General features: G+C 45.5%; 1 protein-coding gene across 2 annotated transcripts in view; it reads right to left on the reverse strand.

Moving 5' to 3' along the window:
* Positions 1-1,788: 1,788 nt before the first annotated feature.
* LOC115157517 (ski-like protein) overlaps positions 1,789-22,240 on the reverse strand; it is a 38,243-nt gene continuing 17,791 nt past the window's right edge. The window contains exons 3-8 of one of the 2 annotated variants that reach the window (XM_029705833.1): positions 15,049-15,147; positions 13,245-13,309; positions 8,336-8,502; positions 6,649-6,938; positions 6,092-6,313; positions 1,789-2,649 (exon numbers count right to left, since the gene is read on the reverse strand). In XM_029705833.1, the coding sequence (XP_029561693.1) occupies positions 2,380-2,649; positions 6,092-6,313; positions 6,649-6,938; positions 8,336-8,502; positions 13,245-13,309; positions 15,049-15,147 (1,113 nt within the window). In that variant the 3' untranslated portion in view covers positions 1,789-2,379. The remainder of the gene's footprint in view (positions 2,650-6,091; positions 6,314-6,648; positions 6,939-8,335; positions 8,503-13,244; positions 13,310-15,048; positions 15,148-22,240) is intronic. The other variant, XM_029705834.1, reaches the window with a different exon arrangement.

The following is a 22,240-nucleotide window of genomic DNA, read 5'->3' on the forward strand; positions in this document are numbered from 1 at the left end:
TGTGGGGGGGGGGGGGGGGGGGGGGGGTTGTCCTCATGAAAATAACAGGTTTTGTAGCTTTGTTTAAACGTTGCGGCTTAATAACAAAATAAGACCTACTATATTGTAAGTATTGTGTCAGGGCATGGTGTAAACACAGTTCTAAAGGGAACTATTTCTTTAGAGATCTGCATTGAAAAGTCCGAGCACAGTGGAATGTCTACCAATTTGCATGTATAGCAGATGCATAAAAAAAAGATGCTTGGAGTTTAAGCCAAGGCCCCCTTTTAAATACTATTTACATGCTGCCTGGCTCTTAGGGTCTGGGGGGGGGCTATAAAAATACTTCCTTGCCCTCTTAGGATCTGCCTGTGGGGGCTAAATCCATTCTGTGTGAGCTAGCTGATTGGGGCTGGGTGTGCTGTTCGCCTGGACTTCTACACAACAAATCACACTCCCCTGGCTCATGTGGCATTGCTTTGGTGTGAGGGAGGTATGGCAGCTGCCAACATTCTGATGAGACAAAAGGGGCTCCCCTCTCCCAGCCCACCCAGCCTGAGAGGGTGTCTGCCCCCTGCACTCCCACTCTCTCCCCGCCCGTCTCTCCCCCTCCTCTCTTCCCTGCCACTCTCTCTTCGCCTGACTGTACATCCCTGCCTGGGCCAGGCAAGGCTCTGTTTGTTCAGTGAGGTGGAATAATGTGGAGGGGAAAGAGGAAGGGCCCTGGATCCTAGGCAGGCAGATCAGGTGTCAGTCTGGACTAATTCCTTTCACCTGTGACCCATATTCCCCCAGGCAGACAGCTAGCCCCTGCAGCTCTCAGAGTGTGCGTCCCAAATAACAACCTACTCCCTATATAGTGCACTACTATATAGGGTAGAGGGCATTACTTTTGTCAAAAGTAGTGCACTATACGGGGAATAGTCTACTATTTGGGATGCAGAGTGTCTCACAGAAGAGAGAGGGTGGCAGGACACACCAACTGTTGCTAACAGGGAAATCAAACACTCAAACTCAAAACTAAAATCAGGACAAACTACAGCTTTCTGAGAGGAAATGTGGTGTGTTTGTGTGTTCTAGCCCAGTGGTTCTTCAACCTCTCCTCCGCAGCCCTCCGTCTCATCACTTTCGCTTTACATGTCTCATAGATCTCACTTTATTCACGTTCATGAGGTTTAACAATGACGACTGCAAATGCTCGGTAAAAATGTTTTCATATACCTTTATGATTTACACATTAAGAATTTTTTATTTTTTATAATTTTTTTATTTTTTACTTTTCGCTTATTTGAAAGTAATGGGTATAATGATTATTTTTTAAACAAAGGTGAAATTAAAATGTGTATCCATGAAATGTCCTGTGTGGCTGGTAGCTGGGCCAGAGCACTGGACTGTCTGTATGAGATGGGGAACACCCACGTGGGCGCCATCTTAGCTCCAAGCAGCTCCAGTTGGCGTGCCAGGTAGTAGTAGGAAGAGCAACTGAACGCTAGTGTAACCGCAGTTCAGAACAGAATCAAGGGGCAGGGCCAGGAAAGAACTGTGTCTGACCTCCCACACTTTGTGTGGGCTACAACACATCAAATCCACAATCTAAAGGAGGAGAGGAAAGGAGGAGAGGCTGCGAGGGAAGGAGGAGAGGCTGCGAGGGAAGGAGGAGAGGCTGCGAGGGAAGGAGGAGAGGCTGCGAGGAAAGGAGGAGAGGCTGCGAGGAAAGGAGGAGAGGCTGCGAGGAAAGGAGGAGAGGCTGCGAGGAAAGGAGGAGAGGCTGCGAGGAAAGGAGGAGAGGCTGCGAGGAAAGGAGGAGAGGCTGCGAGGGAAGGAGGAGAGGCTGCGAGGGAAGGAGGAGAGGCTGCGAGGGAAGGAGGAGAGGCTGCGAGGGAAGGAGGAGAGGATGGGAGGAGAGTGTCCTTAAACACCCTACTCTTATCGGTCTGCCAAGCAGTCGTTTGTTCGTTCAGTAAAACTATAAATTAAAACAAACAAACATATACATCCCAAAAAAGTTGAAATACAGTTTACCAATAGGGGGCGGGGGTAAACCAACACATTAAACTAATTTGGTGTTAAATTAATAAACAAACAGAAATCCTTATCCAAAAAACTAAAGGAGGGAGGGAGGGAGAAAGGACACAGAGGAAAGGGGGATATCTAGTCAGTTGTAAAACTGAATGCATTCAACTGAAATGTTTCCCCATTTAACCCAACCCCTCTGAATCAGAGAGGTACGGGGGGCTACCATAATCGACATGAGAGAAGCAGCCTGGGGGAAAAGGGGGTAGACATGGTGAGGGAGTTGTTTGTGTCTGAAGGGCTGCCGTCTCTCCCAGCAGGGGGGTGAGGGATGAAGGGAGGAACAGAACAGAGGTGAGAGACAGAAGGGGCATTTCTTAAGTTCCTCTACTTATGAGCATGGCCGTTCGGCTGCTCAGCAGGGCCTGCGGTGTGTCCCTCTGTGTGGGGGATGTGAGAGGAGGGGGTGGGGGGCGGAGAGGGGCTCCCTGTAGCGACGAAGGAGGCCGAGGTGGAGGCCGTCTGGCCCATCTGCTGTTGGAGCTGAGAGATGATTCTCTCCAGCTTCTCCCGGGCATCCCGCTCACTCCTCAACTCTTCCTGGAGCTTATCCCGGTCAGCCTCCGCACCATCCAACCTCCCACGCAGCTCTGCCAGCTAGAGGACGGGAGGGAGGGGAGAGAAAGAGAGAGATATAGTCAGGTTAGTCTGAACAGTACACACACATACACAGCCAGTCAGCCTAAGCCAGACGCCAAGAGGATGAAGGAGACAGCAGGAGGTGTGCGTGTCTGTGTGACTGTCCTTACTCGATCCTTGTGGGGACCTAAAATCCCCACAAGGATAGTAAAACAAATTCTCCCTCGTGGGGACATTTGAGTCCCCGTGAGGACAAAGGCTATTTTAAACTTAGGTTTACAGTTACAATTAGGGTTAGGGCTTTGTGGCTAGGTTTAAGAAAAAGCCATATCTCAGACTGGCCAAAAAAAAAAGATTAAGATGGGCAAAAGAACAGACACTGGACAGAGATATGGCTTTTTCTTTGCAACTCCGCCTAGAAGGCCAGCATCCCGGAGGTTCCTCTTTACTGTTGACGTTGAGACTGGTGTTTTGTGGGTACTATTTAATGAAGGTGCCAGTTGAGGACTTGTGAGGCGTCTGTTTCTCAAACTAGACACTAATGTACTTGTCCTCTTGCTCAGTTGTGCACCGGGGCCTCCCACTCCTCTTTCGATTCTGGTTAGACAGTTTGCGCTGTTCTGTGAAAGGAGTAGTACGAGATCTTCAGTTTCTTGGCAATTTCTCGCATGGTATAGCCTTCATTTCTCAGAACAAGAATAGACTGATGAGTTTCAGAAGAAGGTTCTTTGCTTCTGGCCATTTTGAGCCTGTAATCGAACCCACAAATGCTGATGCTCCAGATACTCAACTATTCTAAAGAATGCCAGTATTATTGCTTCTTTAATCAGAACAGTTTTCAGCTGTGCTAACATAATTGCAAAAGGGTTTTCTAATGATCAATTAGCCTTTTAAAATGATCAACTTGGATTAGCTAACACAATGTGCCATTGGAACATAGGAGTGATGGTTGCTGATAATGGGCCTCTGTACGCCTATGTAGATATTCCATTTTTAAAATAAATCAGCCGTTTTCAGCTACAATCGTCATTTACAACAATAACAATGTCTACACTGTATTTCTGATCAATTTGATGTTATTTTAAATGGACAAAATTAGCTTTTCTTTCAAAAACAAGGACATCACCAGTAGTAGCCTACATTCACTATTGATTTCCATAATATCTAATCTACAATGTTTGTTTGGTTATGGTAATTTCTGTTAATGCATTCAAAACATTATTATTACAGTCATTTACTGTTCTCATTGTCGGAGTGGACATGTTTGTCAATTTATTCATTGTCTTTTGTTTGGAGCGCTCCTGCCAATGTGGAGTACGGACGCGAACCTGATTACGCAAAGAAGAATATAGGCCTTTTGGCTACCTGGTCATGTGCCCATTTGGGGATGTCTGATAGCATTTCTGGTCGTCTTAACTCACCACCACTAATGAGCTGTGGAGCTTCTCAAAGTAATTTTTTTCTTCACCGTAAACAGCAAGTAAAAGTCTGTTTTTAGAATCCATTGAGTGACAATAGTTCCTCAAAGTATAAAAAAAATTATTAAGAAAAAAAGGCTGGCTCTTTTTTTCTTCTGGTTAAGCAACCTCGGGCCATGTGCCTCTTAAAACACAGATTTTTCTCCCCAATTTCGTGATATCAAATTGGTAGTTACAGTCTTGTCTCATCGCTGCAACGCCTCTACGGACTCGGGAGAGACGAAGGTCGAGAGCCATGCGTCCTCCGAAACACGACCGTGCCAATTCGCACTGCTTCTTGACACGCAGCTCGCTTAAATACTCTGAATGATCGGCTATGAAAAGCCAGCTGACATTTACTCCTGGAGGTGCTGACCTGTTGCAACCACTCTGATGATGATTATTATTATGATTATGATGATCATCATCATCATCATCATCATCTGACCCTGCTGGTCATCTATGAACATCTTGGCCATGTTCTGTTATAGTCTCCACCCGGCACAGCCAGAAGAGGACTGGCCACCCCTCAGAGCCTGGTTCCTCTAGGTTTCTTCCTATGTTCCGGCCTTTCTAGGGAGTTTTTCCTAGCCACCGTGCTTCTACACATGCATTACTTGCTGTTTGGGGTTTTAGGCTGGGTTTCTGTACAGCACTTTGTGACATCGGCTGATGTAAGAAGGGCTTTATAAATACATTTGATCGGGTTCAAGTCGGGGCTCTGGCTGGGCCACTCAAGGACATTGCATCTTGCCCCGAAGTCACTCCTGCGTTGTCTTGGCTGTGTGCTTTGGGTTGTTGTCCTGTTGGAAGGTGAACGTTCGCCCCAGTCGGAGGTCCTGAGCGCTCTGGAGCAGGTTTTCATCAATAATCTCTGTACTTTGCTCCGTTTCTTTCCCTCGATCCGCGTTCCCTCGATCCGCGTTCCCTCGATCCGCGTTCCCTCGATCCGCGTTCCCTCGATCCGCGTTCCCTCGATCCGCGTTCCCTCGATCCGCGTTCCCTCGATCCGCGTTCCCTCGATCCGCGTTCCCTCGATCCGCGTTCCCTCGATCCTGACTAGTCTCCCAGTCCCTGCCGCTGAAAAACATCCCTACAGCATGATGCTGCCACCTCCAGGCTTCAGCGAAGGGATGGTATTGGCCAGGTGATGAGCGATGCCTGGTTTCCTCCAGAAGTGACGCTTGGCATTCAGGCCAAAAAGTTAATCAGAATCTTCTTCTTTCTCATGGTCTGAGAGTCTTTTAAGTGCCTTTCTGCAAACTCAAAGCAGGCTGTCATGTGCCTTTTACTGAGGAGTGGCTTCCGTCTGGCCCCTCTACCATAAAGGCCTGATTGGTGGAGTGCTGCAGAGATGGTTGTCCTTCTGGAAGGTTCTCCCATCTTCACAGAGAAACTCTTGGTCACCTCCCTGACCAAGGCCCTTCTCCCTCGATGGCTCAGTTTGCCAGGGCGGCCAGCTCAAGGAAGTCTTGGTGGTTCCAAACATCTTCAATTTAAGAATGATGGAGGCCACTGTGTTCTTGGGGACCATCAATGCTGCAGAAATGTTTTGGTACCCTTCCCCAAATCTGTGCCGACAAATCGTGTCTCAGAGCTATATGAACAATTCCTTCGACCTCATTGCTTTGTGTTTGCTCTGACATGCATTGTCAGAGCACACCTGAGCTCAATTTCGAGTCTCATTGCAAAGGGTCTGAAAACTTATGTAAATAAGGTGTTTTTTATTTTTAATATATATCTTTTTTGAATTTACAAAATACTTCGCTTTGTCATGTTCGGGTATTGTGTGTAGACTGATGAGGGAAAATGTAGTTTTAATACATTTAGAATAAAGCTGTGATGTAACAAAATGTGGAAAAAGTGAAGGGGTCTGAACACACACACACTGTTGGTCCAAGCCTACCTGGTTTGGCATAGCGATCCCACCCCTGGTTGGCATAGCGATCCCACCCCTGGTTGGCATAGCGATCCCACCCCTGGTTGGCATAGCGATCCCATACCTGGTTAGCATAGTGTTCCTCCTGGTGTCTGTTGTCACACACACAGCTCTGCTGCCTCAGCTGTTCCAGTCTGTGCTCCAACTCCCTCTGCTCCTCCCTCACCTGCCCCAGCCTGTGGGCATGCTCAGTGTGCACCGCCTCCAGCTCACTCTGAAGCTCACACTGCTCTGCTGCCAACTGCTGCAGCCTGACAGCCTCGCCTCCACGCAGCGCCTCCAACTCCTACACAGAGACACACAGGATGATCGGTTACATTTTCTGATTGATACCCCTTATGGTTTATGTTAGTTGTTCAGTAACTGGAGCAATTCAAAGTTCAGCTAAACGGTACACTATAAAATCAGGAATGATTACTAATGTAATATGTTGAATACAATTAAATGAGGCGATTCAAAATTTAAAGACAACCAGCTGACATGGAGTGTTACTGCTGGACAGGAACAAATTAGAGCAGTCCTGGGAGGGGATTGGTAAACACTGATCTACGCTTTTGACCGTGGCTGATGCCATTTTTTCTGTCTGGAGTTGACCATCTCTAGTTGTCTGTAGTGTCTCACCATCTCTAGCTGCAGCTGGTTGTGCAGGGTGGAATGCAGCTTCTCCTGCTGTCTGCTGTACATCTGAACGATCTCCACTACGATCCTTTCCTTGTCGTCCTCACAGACAGAAGACAGGACATCTTTACTCCCCAGCGCCGCGGTCATCGCTACAGCAGAAGAACTCTTGTTGCCGGGGATGGTCTCCATGGAAACTGGCTGCTGCCGGTCCCGGTCGGCAGTAGGAACAACGTGCTGCTGAGACTTGGCGTCGTTGACAACGGAAGGAGCAGGGGGAGAGGCATGGAGATCTGAGGAGCGAGGGGGGACCAAGGAGAGGTTGAGAGGGGGAGCAAGGAGAGGTTGAGAGACAGAAGCAGTATAGTCAACCCCCCCACACACAGCAGTCAACCAACCCACACACACACACACACCACACACCCACAGCAGTCAACCCACACACATGCATGGGTAACTAAGATAAGACCGTGTACAATGTTTTGTCCACTCAGTGTATACTGTATGTACTCGCAAATACACAGCCACCCACATGGATGGAGAGCGCGCGCACGCACACACACACACACACACACACACACAGGGCCTTAAAATTAAACACCCGCTACGAGCCAAATGCAGGTACATTTAGGTATTGGGGGTAAGAATGTCTAACTCACCAGCCATGTTGGCGGGTGGTGACACTCAGGGCTCTACAGTGCAAGCAGTTCATAAAAATAGCTAAAAAGTCTAGTATGGGCACACGTGCGAATAGTGATTTATAGCTAAATAAATGCTGCAGTAGCTGTTTTCAAAAGTATTTCTGCCATTTTGTTTCATATCTTGTAATACACAAAGAAATAGGAATCCTAACGTTATAGCTATCCAAGCAACACTATCTGGCTGGGTGCCTGTGTGAAGTGCTTAAAGATGTATTTTATTAGCAATGCGCACAGGCATAAAAGTTGGTTTAACTACTAAAGTGAGACTATGCTCATGTTCCTTTGATATTTACATTGTTTAGTTCACAAATTCAGCTGCTTTTCAAAATGTTTGCGTTTTCTTCCACTACTAGCAAAGAGAAGAAACATCTCTCAGCTCAGATTCTCACAGGCGATGACTCAAGGTGGCCCCGTTACCAAGGTAACCTTAGAACATCGTCTCATCTGTGATATTTTTGGTAAAAAAAATATAAAATTAAATGTAGCAATATACCACATTACTTAATAGAAATACATTGCTCGTTTTAAAAACATTAAACATGCTCATCCATTTTGTTGTGTTTTTAACGCAAAAATAAAACGTGTCCAGTAAAAAAAGAAAATATGTTATCTACCTGCCACAGTAAACAAAACCGTTTTAGGCCACACACCACACACACACACACACCAGCTCAGCTGTGTCTCACTCAGCCCTTCAAGGTCAACAGACTGGGAAACAGCAGCAGCGTGCACGCACAAGTTCTTCTGTCTCTGTGGGCACTTAAAACAGAAATGTCTCTACAAGGATAGTAAAACAAGAAATTCTCCCTCGTGGGGACATTTCCCAAATCCTCATGAGAACAAAGGCTATTTTAAGCTTAGGGGTTAGGTTTCGGTTGAGGGTTAAGTTTATAATTAGGGTAAGGGGTTAGTTGTTAGGGTTACGGAAAACATTATTTTGAATGAAAAGGATAAGTTGGTCCCCACGAGGATAGAAGAACATAACTTACGTGTGTGTGTGTGGTACTGACCCATAGCAGTGTCTTGGTGGCCGTGGGCCAGTCTCCTACTGTAGTGGTGTTTGAGCAGCACCCCCAGAACCTCAGAGCTGACCTCCGGCTGATCCCTCAGAGACACATTAGGAGCCACCATCTTGTCATATGTATACAGGTAGTAACTACAGAGACAGAGGAGGAGAGAGAGACATGGTGATATGTATACAGGTTGTAACTACAGAGAGGAGGGAGAGAGAGATGGTTATCATATGTACAGTGTACTCGGAAAGTAGACACCTTGACTTTTTCCACATTGTTACGTTACAGCCTTATTCTAAAATTGATTAACTTGTTTCCCCCCCCCCCCCTCATCAATCTACACACAATATCCCATAATGACAAAGCAAAAACAGATTTAGAAAATGTTTGCAAATGTATTACAGATACAATCTCAGTACTTTGTTGAAGCACCTTGGGCAGCAATTACAGCCTCGAGTCTTTTTGGGTATGACGCTACAAGCTTGGCACACCTGTATTTGGGGAGTTTCTCCCATTCTTCTATGCAGATCCTCTGTCAGGTTGGATGGGGAGCGTCGCTGCACAGCCCTTTTCAGGTCTCTCCAGAGATGTTAGATTGGGTTCAAGTCCGGGCTCTGGCTGGGCCACTCAACGCATGAGTGGTCTGAATGTCCTTATCTAGGCTGTGTGCATAGGGTAGTTGACCTATTGGAAGGGTGAACCTTCACCCCAGTCAGATCCTGAGAGCTCTGGAGCAGGTTTTCATCAAGGATCTCTGTACTTTGCTCCGTTCATCTTTGCCTTGGTCCTGACTAGTTTCCCAGTCCCTGCGACTGAAAAACATCCCCACAGCATGATGCTGCCACCACCATGCTTCACCATAGGGATGGTGCCAGGTTTCCTCCAGACGTGACGCTTGGCGTTCAGGCCAAAGAGGTCAATCTTGGTTTCATCAGACCAGAGAATCTTGTTTCTCATGGTCTGAGAGTCCTTTAGGCGCCTTTTGTCAAACTCCAAGCGGGCTGTCATGTGCCTTTTACTGAGGAGTGCCTTCTGTCTGGCCACTCTACCATAAAGGCCTGATGGTGGAGTGCTGCAGAAATGGTTGTCCTTCTGGAAGGTTCTTCCATCTCCACAGAGGAACTCTGGAGCTCTGTCAGAGTGACCATCGGGTTCTTGGTCACCTCCATGACCAAGGCCCTTCTCCCCCGACTGCTCAGTTTGGCCGGGCAGCCAGCTCTAGGAAGAGTCTTGGTGGTTCCAAACTTCTTCCATTTAAGAATGATGGAGGCCACTGTGTTCTTGGGGACCTTCAATGCTGCAGAATTTTTTTATGGTACCCTTCCCCAGATCTGTGCCTCGACACAATCCTGTCTCTGAGCTCTACAGACAATTCCATCGACCTCATGGCTTGGTTTTTGCCTTGACAAAAGTGGGACCTTATATAGACAGGCCTTTCCAAGTCATGTTCAATTAATTTAATTTACCACGTGGACTCCAATCAAGTTGTAGAGACATCAAGGAGGATCAAAGGAAACAGGATGCACCGGCGCTCAATTTCGAGGCGCATAGCAAAGGGGCTGAATACTTTGTTTTTGTATTTTTTATCAATTTGCAAAATTTTCCAAAAATGTGTTTTATTTAATCCATTTTAGAATAAGGCCGTAACGTAACAAAATGTGGAAAAAGTCAAGGGGTCTGAATACTTTCCAAAGGCACTGTATACAGGTAGTAACTAGAGAGGGGGAGAGTAGTAACTATGGTTACCATACGTATACAGGTAGTAACTAGACAGCGAGAGCACAAAGAGTGAGAAAAAGACATAGCAATTAGGATTTGGCTAAAAATACTTGAATCAGATATAGAACCAATTGCCCATTATGGTTGTGAGGTTTGGGGTCCACTCACCAACCAAGAATTCACAAAATGGGACAAACACCAAATTGAGACTGCATGCAGAATTCTGCAAAATTATCCTCTGGGTACAACATAAAACACCAAATAATGGATGCAGAGCAGAATTAGGCCAATACCCGCTAATTATCAAAATACAGAAAAGACCTGGTAAATTCTACAACCACCTAAAAGGAAGAGATTCCCAAACCTTCCATAACAAAGCCATCACCTACAGAGAGATGAACCTGGAGAAGAGTCCCCTAAGCAAGCTGGTCCTCTGTTCACAAACAGACCCCACAGAGCCCCAGAACAGCAACACAATTAGACCCAACCAAATCATGAGAAAACAAAAATAATTACTTGACACATTGGAAAGAACTAATAAAAAAAAACTGAGCAAACTAGAATGCTATCTGTCCCTAAACAGAGAGTACACAGTGGCTAAATACCTGACCACTGAATGACCCAAACTTAAGGAAAGCTTTGACTATGTACAGACTCAGTGAGCATAGACATTCTATTGAGAAAGGCCGCAATAGGCAGACCTGGCTCTCAAGAGAAGACAGGCTGTGTGCACACTGCCCACAAAATGAGGTGGAAACTGAGCTGCACTTCCTTACCTCCTGCCAAATGTATGACCACATTAGAGAGACATATTTCCCTCAGATTACACTGACCCACATTTTTTATTTTACTAGGCTAGTCAGTTAAGAACAAATTCTTATTTACAATGACGACCTACCCCGGCCAAACCCTCTCCTTACCCGGACGACGCCGTGCCGCCCTATGGGACTCCTGATCACGGCCGGTTGTGATACAGCCCGGGATCGAACCAGGGTCTGTAGTGACACCTCTAGCACTGAGACGCAGTGCCTTAAACCACTGCGCCACTCGGGAGCCTGAGATTTGAATGATTCTAAAACAAATCCAAATTTTAATAACCCATATCCATTGGGTGAAATACCAGTGTGCCATCACAACAGCAAGATTTGTGACCTGTTGCCACAAGAAAAGGGCAACCAGTGAAGAATAAACACCATTGTAAATACAACACATTTATTTTCACTTTTATACATGGTTACACCACTGTATATAGACATGACATTTGAAATCTCTCTATTCCTTTGGGACTTTTGTGAGTGTAATGTTTACGGTTTATTTTTTACTGTTTCACTTTGGTCTATTATCTATTTCACCTGCTTTGGCAATGTAAACATGTTTCCCATATCAATAAAGACCTTTGAATTGAAAGGGAGAGAGCGCGTGACAGGGAGACAGATCAGAACATTTACCTTATCATACATATACAGACATTACAGAGAGATAGACAGAGACACATGGTTATCATACATACAGTGCCTTCAGAAAGTATTCATACCCCTTGACTTATTCAAAATGTTGTTGTGTGACAGCCTGAAATCAAAATTGATTAAATAGATCTCTCTACAGCACTTCACCAATCTGGGCTTTATGGAAGAGTGGCCAGACAGAAGCCACTCTTGAGAAAAAGGCACGACAGCACGCCTGGAGTTTGCAAAAAGGCACGTGAAAGACATATCATAAAGGCAAAATATTCTGTGGTCTGATGAAACAAAAATGTAACTCTTTGGCCTGAATGCAAAGCGCTGTCTGGAGATAACCAGGCACAGCTCATCACCCATCTAACACCATCCCTACCGTGAAGCATGGTGGTGGCAGCATCATGCTATGGGGATGCTTTTCAGCTTCAGGGAAACTGGTAAGGATAGAGGGAACAATGAATGGAGCCAAATACAGGTTCATTCTTGAGAACCTGCTTCAGAGTGCAATCGACTTTAGACTGGGGGCGAAGATTGATATTCCAACAGGACAATGACCCCAAGCATACAGCCAAAGCAACACTGGAATGACTTCAGAACAAGAATGTGAAGGTCCTTGAGCGGTCCAGCCAAAGCCCAGACTTGAATACTATTGAAAATCTGTGGAGAATTGAAGATTGCTGTTCACCGCCACTCCGTCATCTAACTTAACAGAGCTTGAGAAGAATGGGAGAAAATCCCCAAATCCAGATGTGTAAAGCTGATAAGACATGCCCAAGACGACTCAAAAGATGTAAATCGCCGCCAAAAGTGCTTCTACAAAAAAAATTTGACATTTCTGTATTTAATTTTCAATAAATTACTAAAAATGTCTAAAAACAGGTTCACTTTGTTATTATGGGGTATTGTGTGTATAAAAAAATATATATATTTTAATCAATTTTGAATTCAGGCTGTAACACAATGTGAAATAAATCATGAGGTATGAATACTCTGACAGCACTCTATATAGGTCGTAAATAGAGAGCGAGAGAACACCGTCGCTTAGTAATGTAATTGACTTCATTGTTAGATTCCACTTGACTTGCATTGTTAAATTACAAGCAGGTGTCCCAAAACCAAATGACTGTTTCTATACTATAGGACATGTTACAGGGACTCACTCCTGTTACATGAAAAACACAAGTTAACATTGCACTTTAGTAGCAAATCTTCCGTAAAAACCATTGACCAGCCCTGGTCTGGTGTCCAGATGAGGGGCCAGTTGTAATCCCGTAGTCTAACCTGCCTGTGTCTACCATGTCACGTGCTGCCCTGCCTCCTGTAATCCAGCTAATCTCAGCCTTCATCTGGACCAGATTAATAAGTGGTAGACCACAACTTCACACTGACACACACATGCAACGGTGGGTCCAACTGGAGGCAGGGTAGGAAGCAGAGCAGGGGTTTCAGCACTGCTACAGCAACACTCCCTAGGAAGTTGCTTGGAAAGTTACTTGGCATGGATTGTCAAGGGCAACGTCTTCCAACGAGGAAGAAACCTAGCTAGCCAGTCCCCAGTACTCAGAAGATTAGCCTCCATTGTGGGATAAGAGGTATCCAAATAAGCAAACAAATGTACCTGGGGTGGACCATGGGGGGGTGATAGAATGTTGTCGCAGGGGGGGTAGAAGAGATGATAAAGGGTTACGGGGTAGTAAAGGTTAACATACCTGGGGTGACTTTGCTCTTCCTTGATGTGGGGGAACACCAGAGTAGCCTGGGCTTGGCCTTGAACCTGCAAACACAATAATAAACCTTTTAATATACTAGGTCTTCATTGCATCTCGATAAAACCACAAAACAAAGATTAGTAGGTGTATATTATCTGAATGTCAATGTTTGTAGCTATAATTGTGTGTGTTTAGGGGAGGGTGATGTGAGGAGTTGAGAGAGAAGAAGAGGCTCTTTCTAAGGGGAGGGCGATGCGAGGAGTTGAGAGAAGAAGAGTGAGCACAGCCTTTAAATGCTTGAGAGGAGTGGTGGATGAAGCATGCCATTTCAATAGGGGATTGTGTTAGGACCTGAACCCAGTGTGTCAGCTTACGTGCTTAGGAGGAGTGAGGATTCAGGTGAAGGGGGTTGGAATAAGGTTAGTGGTAGTGTTGTCACGATACCAGAACTTTGACTTGGAAACCGATACCAGGTTTACTATCACGATACTGAATACCAAAACAATTCCAGAGCAAATAAAAATTATAAAAAATAAAACGAGGCATGTTCCATTAGTCACAGAAAGGTCCTTAATCCAGACAGATCTTTTGAGTTAAATATCATGACATTTCAATGTATTCATTAATTAAAACAATCAATTTGACTTTGTTTTCCCAACCCCTCCAATCTAACTACTTAAATGGTAATCATTTCCATACACCCACAATAAGATGTGCATGCAACCAATCAAATTTGAATGGTAAAATGTCTCATCTATCGATAAACCAAGATGTAGATCGCAACCTATTCACAATACAGGCTAACGTACATTCAACAGGAGTGTGTGTATGCATTGAGTTATTGAGCTTGTTTTGGCTGATTTCATGGAGCTACAGATGACAATCGGTTTCCATTCGGGAAATTCTGTACTGATCAACAACATTTGCATAGAAGAAATCTCTTATTATATAAAACGTGCGTGCTCTCTCTAAGACCCATTACGTCATTCACACACAGTCAGTTTGAGGCTCGAGCAAAGATGGTCTTGACTGGGGAAAGATAAAGTGAATGGATAGAGTTTTGTGACAATCAGAAATATCTTTCGTTATGGTTTGCATATCACAAACAAGGTACTAGGGTAGTGAACTGACCCTAGCTTCAGCTGTAAGCTAGCAAGGAAAGTTAGCCTACAAAGCTGGAAGCTACCGGTATCTTCTTGCATTCTAAAGTGTTCTAGCCTGTAACGGACATTGTTTTGCGAACAGTAATTAGCAATTTCAACATTGACATGCCGTGTTGCATTATTGAAGCATGTTAACTTCTGTGCAGCATGAGTGGCGGACTCCCAGTGAGTTCAGTGGTTCCTCAGGACAGACTAGAGTCAGTATGAGAGAGGAGGTAACATGATACAGTCCAGACTCCCAGTGAGTCCAGTGGTTCCTCAGGACAGACTAGAGTCAGTATGAGAGGGGAGCTAACATGATCCAGTCCAGACTCCCAGTGAGTCCAGTGGTTCCTCAGGACAGACTACAGCTATCAGTGGGTACATGGAGCAGACACAGTGCTATCACAGTGCCATCGACTGCGCTGATCGACAGAATTGATTCTCTCTCAAACCTTGGTAGAAGACGCGAGACATTTCACAAAAGTAGCAAAAGTAACACATTCTAGCAAACCATTTTTCATGTTCTAGTACAACAACAAAAAACATGTACAGAGGTTTTGGTATACAGAGGAACAATAGTTAGGGAGAGGGGTCAGTGCCGTCAATGCAACCAGCTACGTCGGCAGCGTGAGCAGAGCGCCACTTCCTGTGTGTCGTACCTTGGTCCCTGCGTCGTTGTCGGCTAGTTTACTGTTAAGAGACACTAGAGGCTCTGGAGGAGACGATCTCCTCACCTCGCCGTCCTCTTCTACCACCTTCTGAAACACAGACAGAGAAAGAGAGAGAGTTTGTCTCAGGGTCTGAGGTAGGCCTCTGAAGGCTATGACGCAGAACAATTAAAGTGAGGTAAAAGTACCACAGAAAGAGGGAGTCAGCCAGAGGCTTTCACTCTTCCTCTAGACATTATTTTCCAGGATTATTTAAAGACATTAATTGCACACACAATCACACACTCTTGCAAGTTCAAACTGCACTGAAACAACAAACATAAGGACATACACCTTCAGCATATAGAGGCCTGTAGGATATAGCATGGAACAATTTCAGTAACGTATTTTACCACAGGAGAGAGAGACCGATTATCCAAACACACAGGGAAATCAAATTCTTACAGAACTGAAAACCACCCATTTGACAAAAAACACTGAATAAACAAAAATTGCTATTTGGCCTCAAAAGACTACTACTCTACTCTGTCAGATACAAAACAGAGACCGATCCTGACCAAAAACAGGCTTGTCGCCCACCAATTGGCTACAGAAAAAGATAAACACAAAAAGACATGGCTACCCAAAGAGGAGCGTCTATGTGGTCGCTGCACGACAGGGAGACGCACTTTTTAACTTGGCCGTGATAAATAACATAAAACGTGGAAAGTCAAGGGGTCTGAATACTTTCCGAACGCACCGTAGCAACATGGTCTAGGAAAAGGTGGCAATTCAACAGCGCACTGATGTGTTTCAGAACCGCGGACAGCAACCGCTATCCAACACAGGAGAATTTGTTTTTGCACCATTGTTCTTACATAATATAACCATTTACTATTTCAGAAGCACGTCTTAAGAGTGATGGACTGTGCAATCCCCACGCCTCCACAATGCATCAGTCCACTCAGTATCCAATCAGATAGGTGTCTTGTACACCATGATTAGAGTTTTTTTTGCTACTGCTCAATAAAATAAAATGTCGGTCGACCAACAGCCAATCGACCAAACAACGGACCAGTAGACTAAATGTCGTCAGCCGAGTCCACGACTATGGATGAAATAAAAATGAACAGTCATACGTTTTTTTTTAACAAACAGCTGACCGAAGAAGACCGGATGGCCGGGCATTTGTGAGGTTGAGTCAATTTCCGCGGTAACAAGGACTCTTTAGAATGACTGTGTTCTAAATGACTGTAGTAAGCATGAGTGGGTGGAAGGGATGATACACTTTACAGTAAGCACACCACAGCACACACACGAAACCAGGGGTCATTGGATTGGGAGTACAGAATTATTTCTATAACGAATGTAGAAACTAAAGGAATGATTCCTGTCTGGAGGAATCTCATCTGATGAAGAATGTGTCATGTGAGGCTACAACGCTAGTGACGAGACACACACACACACACACACACACACACACACACACACACACACACACACACACACACACACACACACACACCATCAGGCTACAGGAAGCAGAGCAGTGAAGGAGAGGAAGTGACCCGGGGGAGGACGAAGGGAGCTGTGTGTGCACGTGACGGGGGAGGACGACCCTGAATTTCCGCCCTCCTACCCCTGGGCGCCGGAGACGGTCAGAAATGAGGATGCCAGTACGCTGAGTGTGCTTTCGTGTCATCCAGCGTATTTGTAATAATGGCCCCAGGTCATACCCTCACAGTGCAGCACAAACTATTTGTTATAGCTTACACATTATGTACGGGCAGACCCTCATGTCCTGGTATGGCATGCAGAATGGGTACGTTCCCGTGTGGCTCAGTTGGTAGAGCATGGTGTTTGCAACGCCAGGGTTGTGGGTTCAATTCCCACGGGGGACCAGTACGGGGGGGAAAAAATGTATGACGTATGCATTCACTACTGTAAGTCGCTCTGGATAAGAGTGTCTGCTAAATGACTAAAATGTAAAAAAAAAAGTAAAATGTACGTTAAATGGGTGATGTAGGCTATTAGCCCAAACAACACTAACAGTAAATGTGAAGTTGTATCACACAGACAGGGTCACTGCGTTTTGGTACAAAACCCTCAGGGGGAGGGGTCTCCTGGAGGTTCCTAACAGCCAGAGAAGACAGGGTTCTATTCTGGGGGCCCCCCTGAGGTTCTAACGGCCAGAGAAGACAGGGTTCTATTCTGGGAGCCCCCCTGAGGTTCCTAACGGCCAGAGAAGACAGGGTTCTATTCTGGGAGCCCCCCTGAGGTTCCTAACGGCCAGAGAAGACAGGGTTCTATTCTGGGGGCCCCCCTGAGGTTCCTAACGCCCAGAGAACACAGGGTTCTATTCTGGGAGCCCCCCTGAGGTTCCTAACGCCCAGAGAACACAGGGTTCTATTCTGGGAGCCCCCCTGAGGTTCCTAACGGCCAGAGAACACAGGGTTCTATTCTGGGAGCCCCCCTGAGTTTCCTAACGCCCAGAGAACACAGGGTTCTATTCTGGGAGCCCCCCTGAGGTTCCTAACGCCCAGAGAACACAGGGTTCTATTCTGGGAGCCCCCCTGAGGTTCCTAACGGCCAGAGAACACAGGGTTCTATTCTGGGAGCCCCCCTGAGGTTCCTAACGGCCAGAGAACACAGGGTTCTATTCTGGGAGCCCCCCTGAGGTTCCTAACGGCCAGAGAACACAGGGTTCTATTCTGGGAGCCCCCCTGAGGTTCCTAACGGCCAGAGAAGACAGTGTGCGCAACTAGCTCGCTGAAGATAATTAGCTACTTTAGCCTCTACTTCCAGCTTTACTCACATTTCTTCCACTATCCAAGTAATGAACCAGATTTAGAAGCACACATGACCAAAAGTATGTGGACACCTGCTCGTTGAACATCTCATTCCAAAATCATGGGCATTAATATGGAGTTGGTCCCCCCCCCCCTTGCTGCTATAACAGCCTCCACTCTTCTGGGAAGGCTTTCCACTAGATGTTGGAACATTGCTATGGGGACTTTCTTCCACACAGCCACAAGAGAATTAGTGAGGTCGGACACGGATGTTGGGCGATTAGGCCTGGCTCGCAGTTGACATTCCAATGCATCCCAAAGGAGTTCAATGGGGTTGAGGTCAGGGCTCTGTACAGGCTAGTGAAGTTCTTCCACTCCGATCTCTAACCATTTCTGCATGGACCTAGCTTTGTGCACGGGGGCATTGTCATGCTTTCCCCAAACTGTTGCCACAAAGTTAGAAGTACAGAAACATCTAGAATGTCATTGTATGATGTAGCGTTAAGATTTCCCTTCACTAGAATTAAGGGGCCTAGCCCAAACCATGAAAAACAGCCCCAGACCATTATTCCTCCTCCACCAAACTTTACAGTTGGCACTATGCATAGGGGCAGGTAGCGTTCTCCTGGTATCCGCCAAACCCAGATTCGTCCATCAGACTGCCAGATGGTGAAGCGTGATTCATCACTCATCTTAGGCTCGTGTGCGGCTGCTCAGCCATGGAAACCCATTTCATGAAGCTCCCAACAAACAGTTATTGTGCTGACGTTGCTTCCAGAGGCAGTTTGGAACTGTGTGTGTTGTGTTGCAACCGAGGGCAGACGATTTATACTCACTACGCGCTTCAGCAGTCCTGTCCTGTCAGGTTGTGTGGCCTACCACTTCACAGCTGAGCCAATGTTGCTCCTAGATGTTTCCACTTGGCAATAAAAGCACAAAGTTGACCGGGGCAGCTCTATAAAAAGGTCAGAAATTAGACAAACTGACTTGTTAGAGCGGTAGCATCCTATGACGGTGCCACGTTGAAAGTCACTGAGCTCTTCATTAAGGCCATTCTACAGCCAATGTTTGTCTATGGAGATTGCATGGCTGTGTGTTATTTCATAGTAGAATAATAGTTAAAACAAACTACATAGAAAATGGTAAAAAGAAAAACCCTTGAATGAGTAGGTGTGTCCAAACTTTTGACTGACACACACGATAAAAATAAATGGAATGGAGATTCGGATAAAAGGCAACGGAATAGAGCTAAGCACAGGCAAAATCCCAGAGGAAAAATTGCTTCAGTCTACTTTCTGAAAGACACTGGGAGAGGAATTCACCTTTCAGCAGGACAATAACCTTAAACAAAAAGGCCAAAAATACAGTGGGGCTGCTTACCAAATCGACATTGAATGTTTGAGTGCCCTACAGTTGTGACTAAAATAGATTTTCAAACCTATGGTAAGACTTGAAAATGGCTGTCTAGCAATGATCAACAACCAACTTCAGAGTTCGAATAATATGCCAATATTGTACAATGCAGACGTGCAAAGCTCTTAAGAGACTTACACAGAAAAACAGAATAAGTCAAGAGGTATGAATACTTTGTGAAGGCACTAATTGAGTGGTAAGAGAAGAGGATTATTTTAATGCCATATCTGGTCTTTCCCCCCCATCTTTGAATCGAGAGAGCGATGACACTGCTTTTAAACGGTGCATTCGGGAAGTATTGAGACCCGTTTCCTTTTTCCACATTTTGTTACGTTCCTTGATTAAAAACAAAAAAACTGAAATATCACATTTACATATTTGCTAAAAATTTCAACAAATCTGTTCTTGCTTTGTCATTATTTTTATTTATTTTTTATTTCACCTTTATTTAACCAGGTAGGCAAGTTGAGAACAAGTTCTCATTTACAATTGCGACCTGGCAATTATGGGGTATTGTGTGTAGATTGAGGAAGGGGAAAAAACGTAATCCATTTTAGAATAAGGCTGTAGCGTAAACAAAATGTGAAGAGAAAAAAAGTCTAGAGGTCTGAATACACTACAGTTCCTGTGTCTGTGAGTGTATAGCACTGTCTGTGTGTAAAGCCTGGGCATGTCTGGGCATCACTCCATTACATCTTACCATTAAATCACAGTTCCAACAAGGACATCTCTACAGTACACACAGCCCCCTGGTTGCTCCGGGAGACCAGACATTGGGGCAGTTAAATATTTTCATTGGTTAACTCAATTTATTACTTACTACTAATTATTCTGGTCTGCATCCCAAATCGCACCCTATTCTCTATAGGGTTTTATTCCCTACATAGGGAATAAGGTGCCAAATTGGGGGAGAGACCTGGTCTCATGCTAATAACCTATTTTCCATGTTCTCCTAGTTATCCTCTTTCCTTTGTTGTTGGAACCAGCGCCGTCTATCGAGGTCAGGTAGTGAGACAAGGGAACAGCAGTCTGTGTTCAGTCGGTTGCCTGGAGTGTGTATGTAAGCTAGCTGCAGTTACAATAAGCCCCTTCCCCTGACCGTGCCCCTGACAGAAAAACAGGGCAGGAGCACTGCTCGGTGTAGAGTTCACATTTCCCTAGTAACTCTTAAAAGATTCTTTCCATAGATGGGATGGTTTGAAATAATGTAGTGACTCTCGTCCAGAGCTATGAACAGATTGTTTTTTACGGAAGAGGGGAAAGAAAGTGTTCGAGAAAAATAAATGTACAAAAAAATAAAAATAAAATAAAAACTGGCAGAGCAGAGAGAGAGAGTGGCTGGGAGTGAGAGGGAGGCAGGCCTTGAGGGATGGAGGGAGAGAAAGAGAGACCAGGGGGGAGTGGGGGGGAGAGAGCGAGAGAGGAGACACACTGAGGAGGGAGGCCCGCCCTCGGGTGTGATTGGCTGAATAGGTGGGTTGTTCCAGGCTGAGTGTTCCGTTCAGTGGAAGTTATGTGAGGTCAAAGTTAGTCTCACCCAGGAGGAGGGGTGACACGGGGGAGGAGAGGGGATTTCATGAGGGTTTTGTATGTCTGAGCAGTATGTAGAGAAAGACAGAAAAACATATAATAATAAAAAAGAGAAAGGGGAGAGGCTGACCAAGACAACAGCAGAAACCAGCTATCCTAGACTGACCCACCCCCTCTCCTCCCTTCACCCTGTAGCAGCTCAGCCTTTCCCATGGGGGCTATAATTAAGCAATAAGGCACGAGGGGGTGGGGTATATGGCCAATATACCATGGCTAAGGGCTGTTCTTATGTACCACGCAAAGCAGAGTGCCTGGATACAGTATTTAGCCGTGGCATATTGGCCATATACCACAAACCCCAGAGGTGCCTTATTGCTATTATAAACTGGTTACAAACTTAATTACAGCAGTAAAAAAATGTTTTGTCATAACCGTGGTGCACGGTCTGATATACCACGGCTGTCAGCCAATCAGCATTCAGGGCTCGAACCACGCAGTTTATAATATACTCCTAGCCTTAGCTGTCTGTCTAGATTAATACTCTAGGCTCCCTTTCCCTCCTCTCCTCCCAGACAGATCCTTATCGGATCGTTGCAACACTTATTTTGTTACCCTCTTCTAAATTGGGCCCATGGCGACATTGACTGTTTAAAAACACTTGTGGTGGTGGTGGTGGGGGGGGGGGGCCTCTAGACACACTGTCTGGGAACATCCATTCTAGAACCTTGCAGAACGTATGAATATAGGAGTAGAACCCTTAGAACAATATAGGAGATAGTTAAGCAAGTTAGTGAACATGAGCAGTTCTGGAGACGTGTTTGAGGATAGAGAGAGAGCGAGGAGAGAGAACAAGAAAGAATTTGAGGAGAGAGACTGGTCTGTGGTAATGTAAGTCACTGGTCTGTAAATAGAGGAAGACAGAAAAGCAGCTGTCTGCACCGCAGCTGCCGTCTAGGCCCTACCGACACACACACGGACAAACACACTGCGCTCTCAGAACAAAATTATATGTAAATGCTCCCAGCCTCACACACATTCCTAACAAGCACGCCAGTGTCCTTTTATAATCTGAAAGCGTGTATATTAGGACACGGAGTCCCCCCAGACAGACTAACAGGTATTTCACAACCAGGCCAAGGAGTCACGCACTGAGAATCTCTGCCTTTAAATCAGAGAAGTGACAAAACCTCTCCCACCATAGATGACGCCACCCTATCTGTGTGTGTGTGTGTGTGTGTGTGTCTCTCAGAGGGAAGTTCAAACACTCGTCATCCTCACGGGCTCATTACCTCATTGTTTTAGACACCAAACACACACACACACACACACTAACGAGCTGCCAGTTTAGTTATCGTCATCTTCTATAGTAGGGCCGACACGATACCAGTATTGCAAAACACAGTACCGTGGCAAGGAAACAAAACGAATGTAACTTCAGGAAAAATAGCCCTAATGTTGGAGAAAAAATAAAT

This window comes from Salmo trutta, chromosome 21 (genome assembly GCF_901001165.1).
Source record: "Salmo trutta chromosome 21, fSalTru1.1, whole genome shotgun sequence".
Taxonomy (NCBI): Eukaryota; Metazoa; Chordata; class Actinopteri; order Salmoniformes; family Salmonidae; genus Salmo; species Salmo trutta.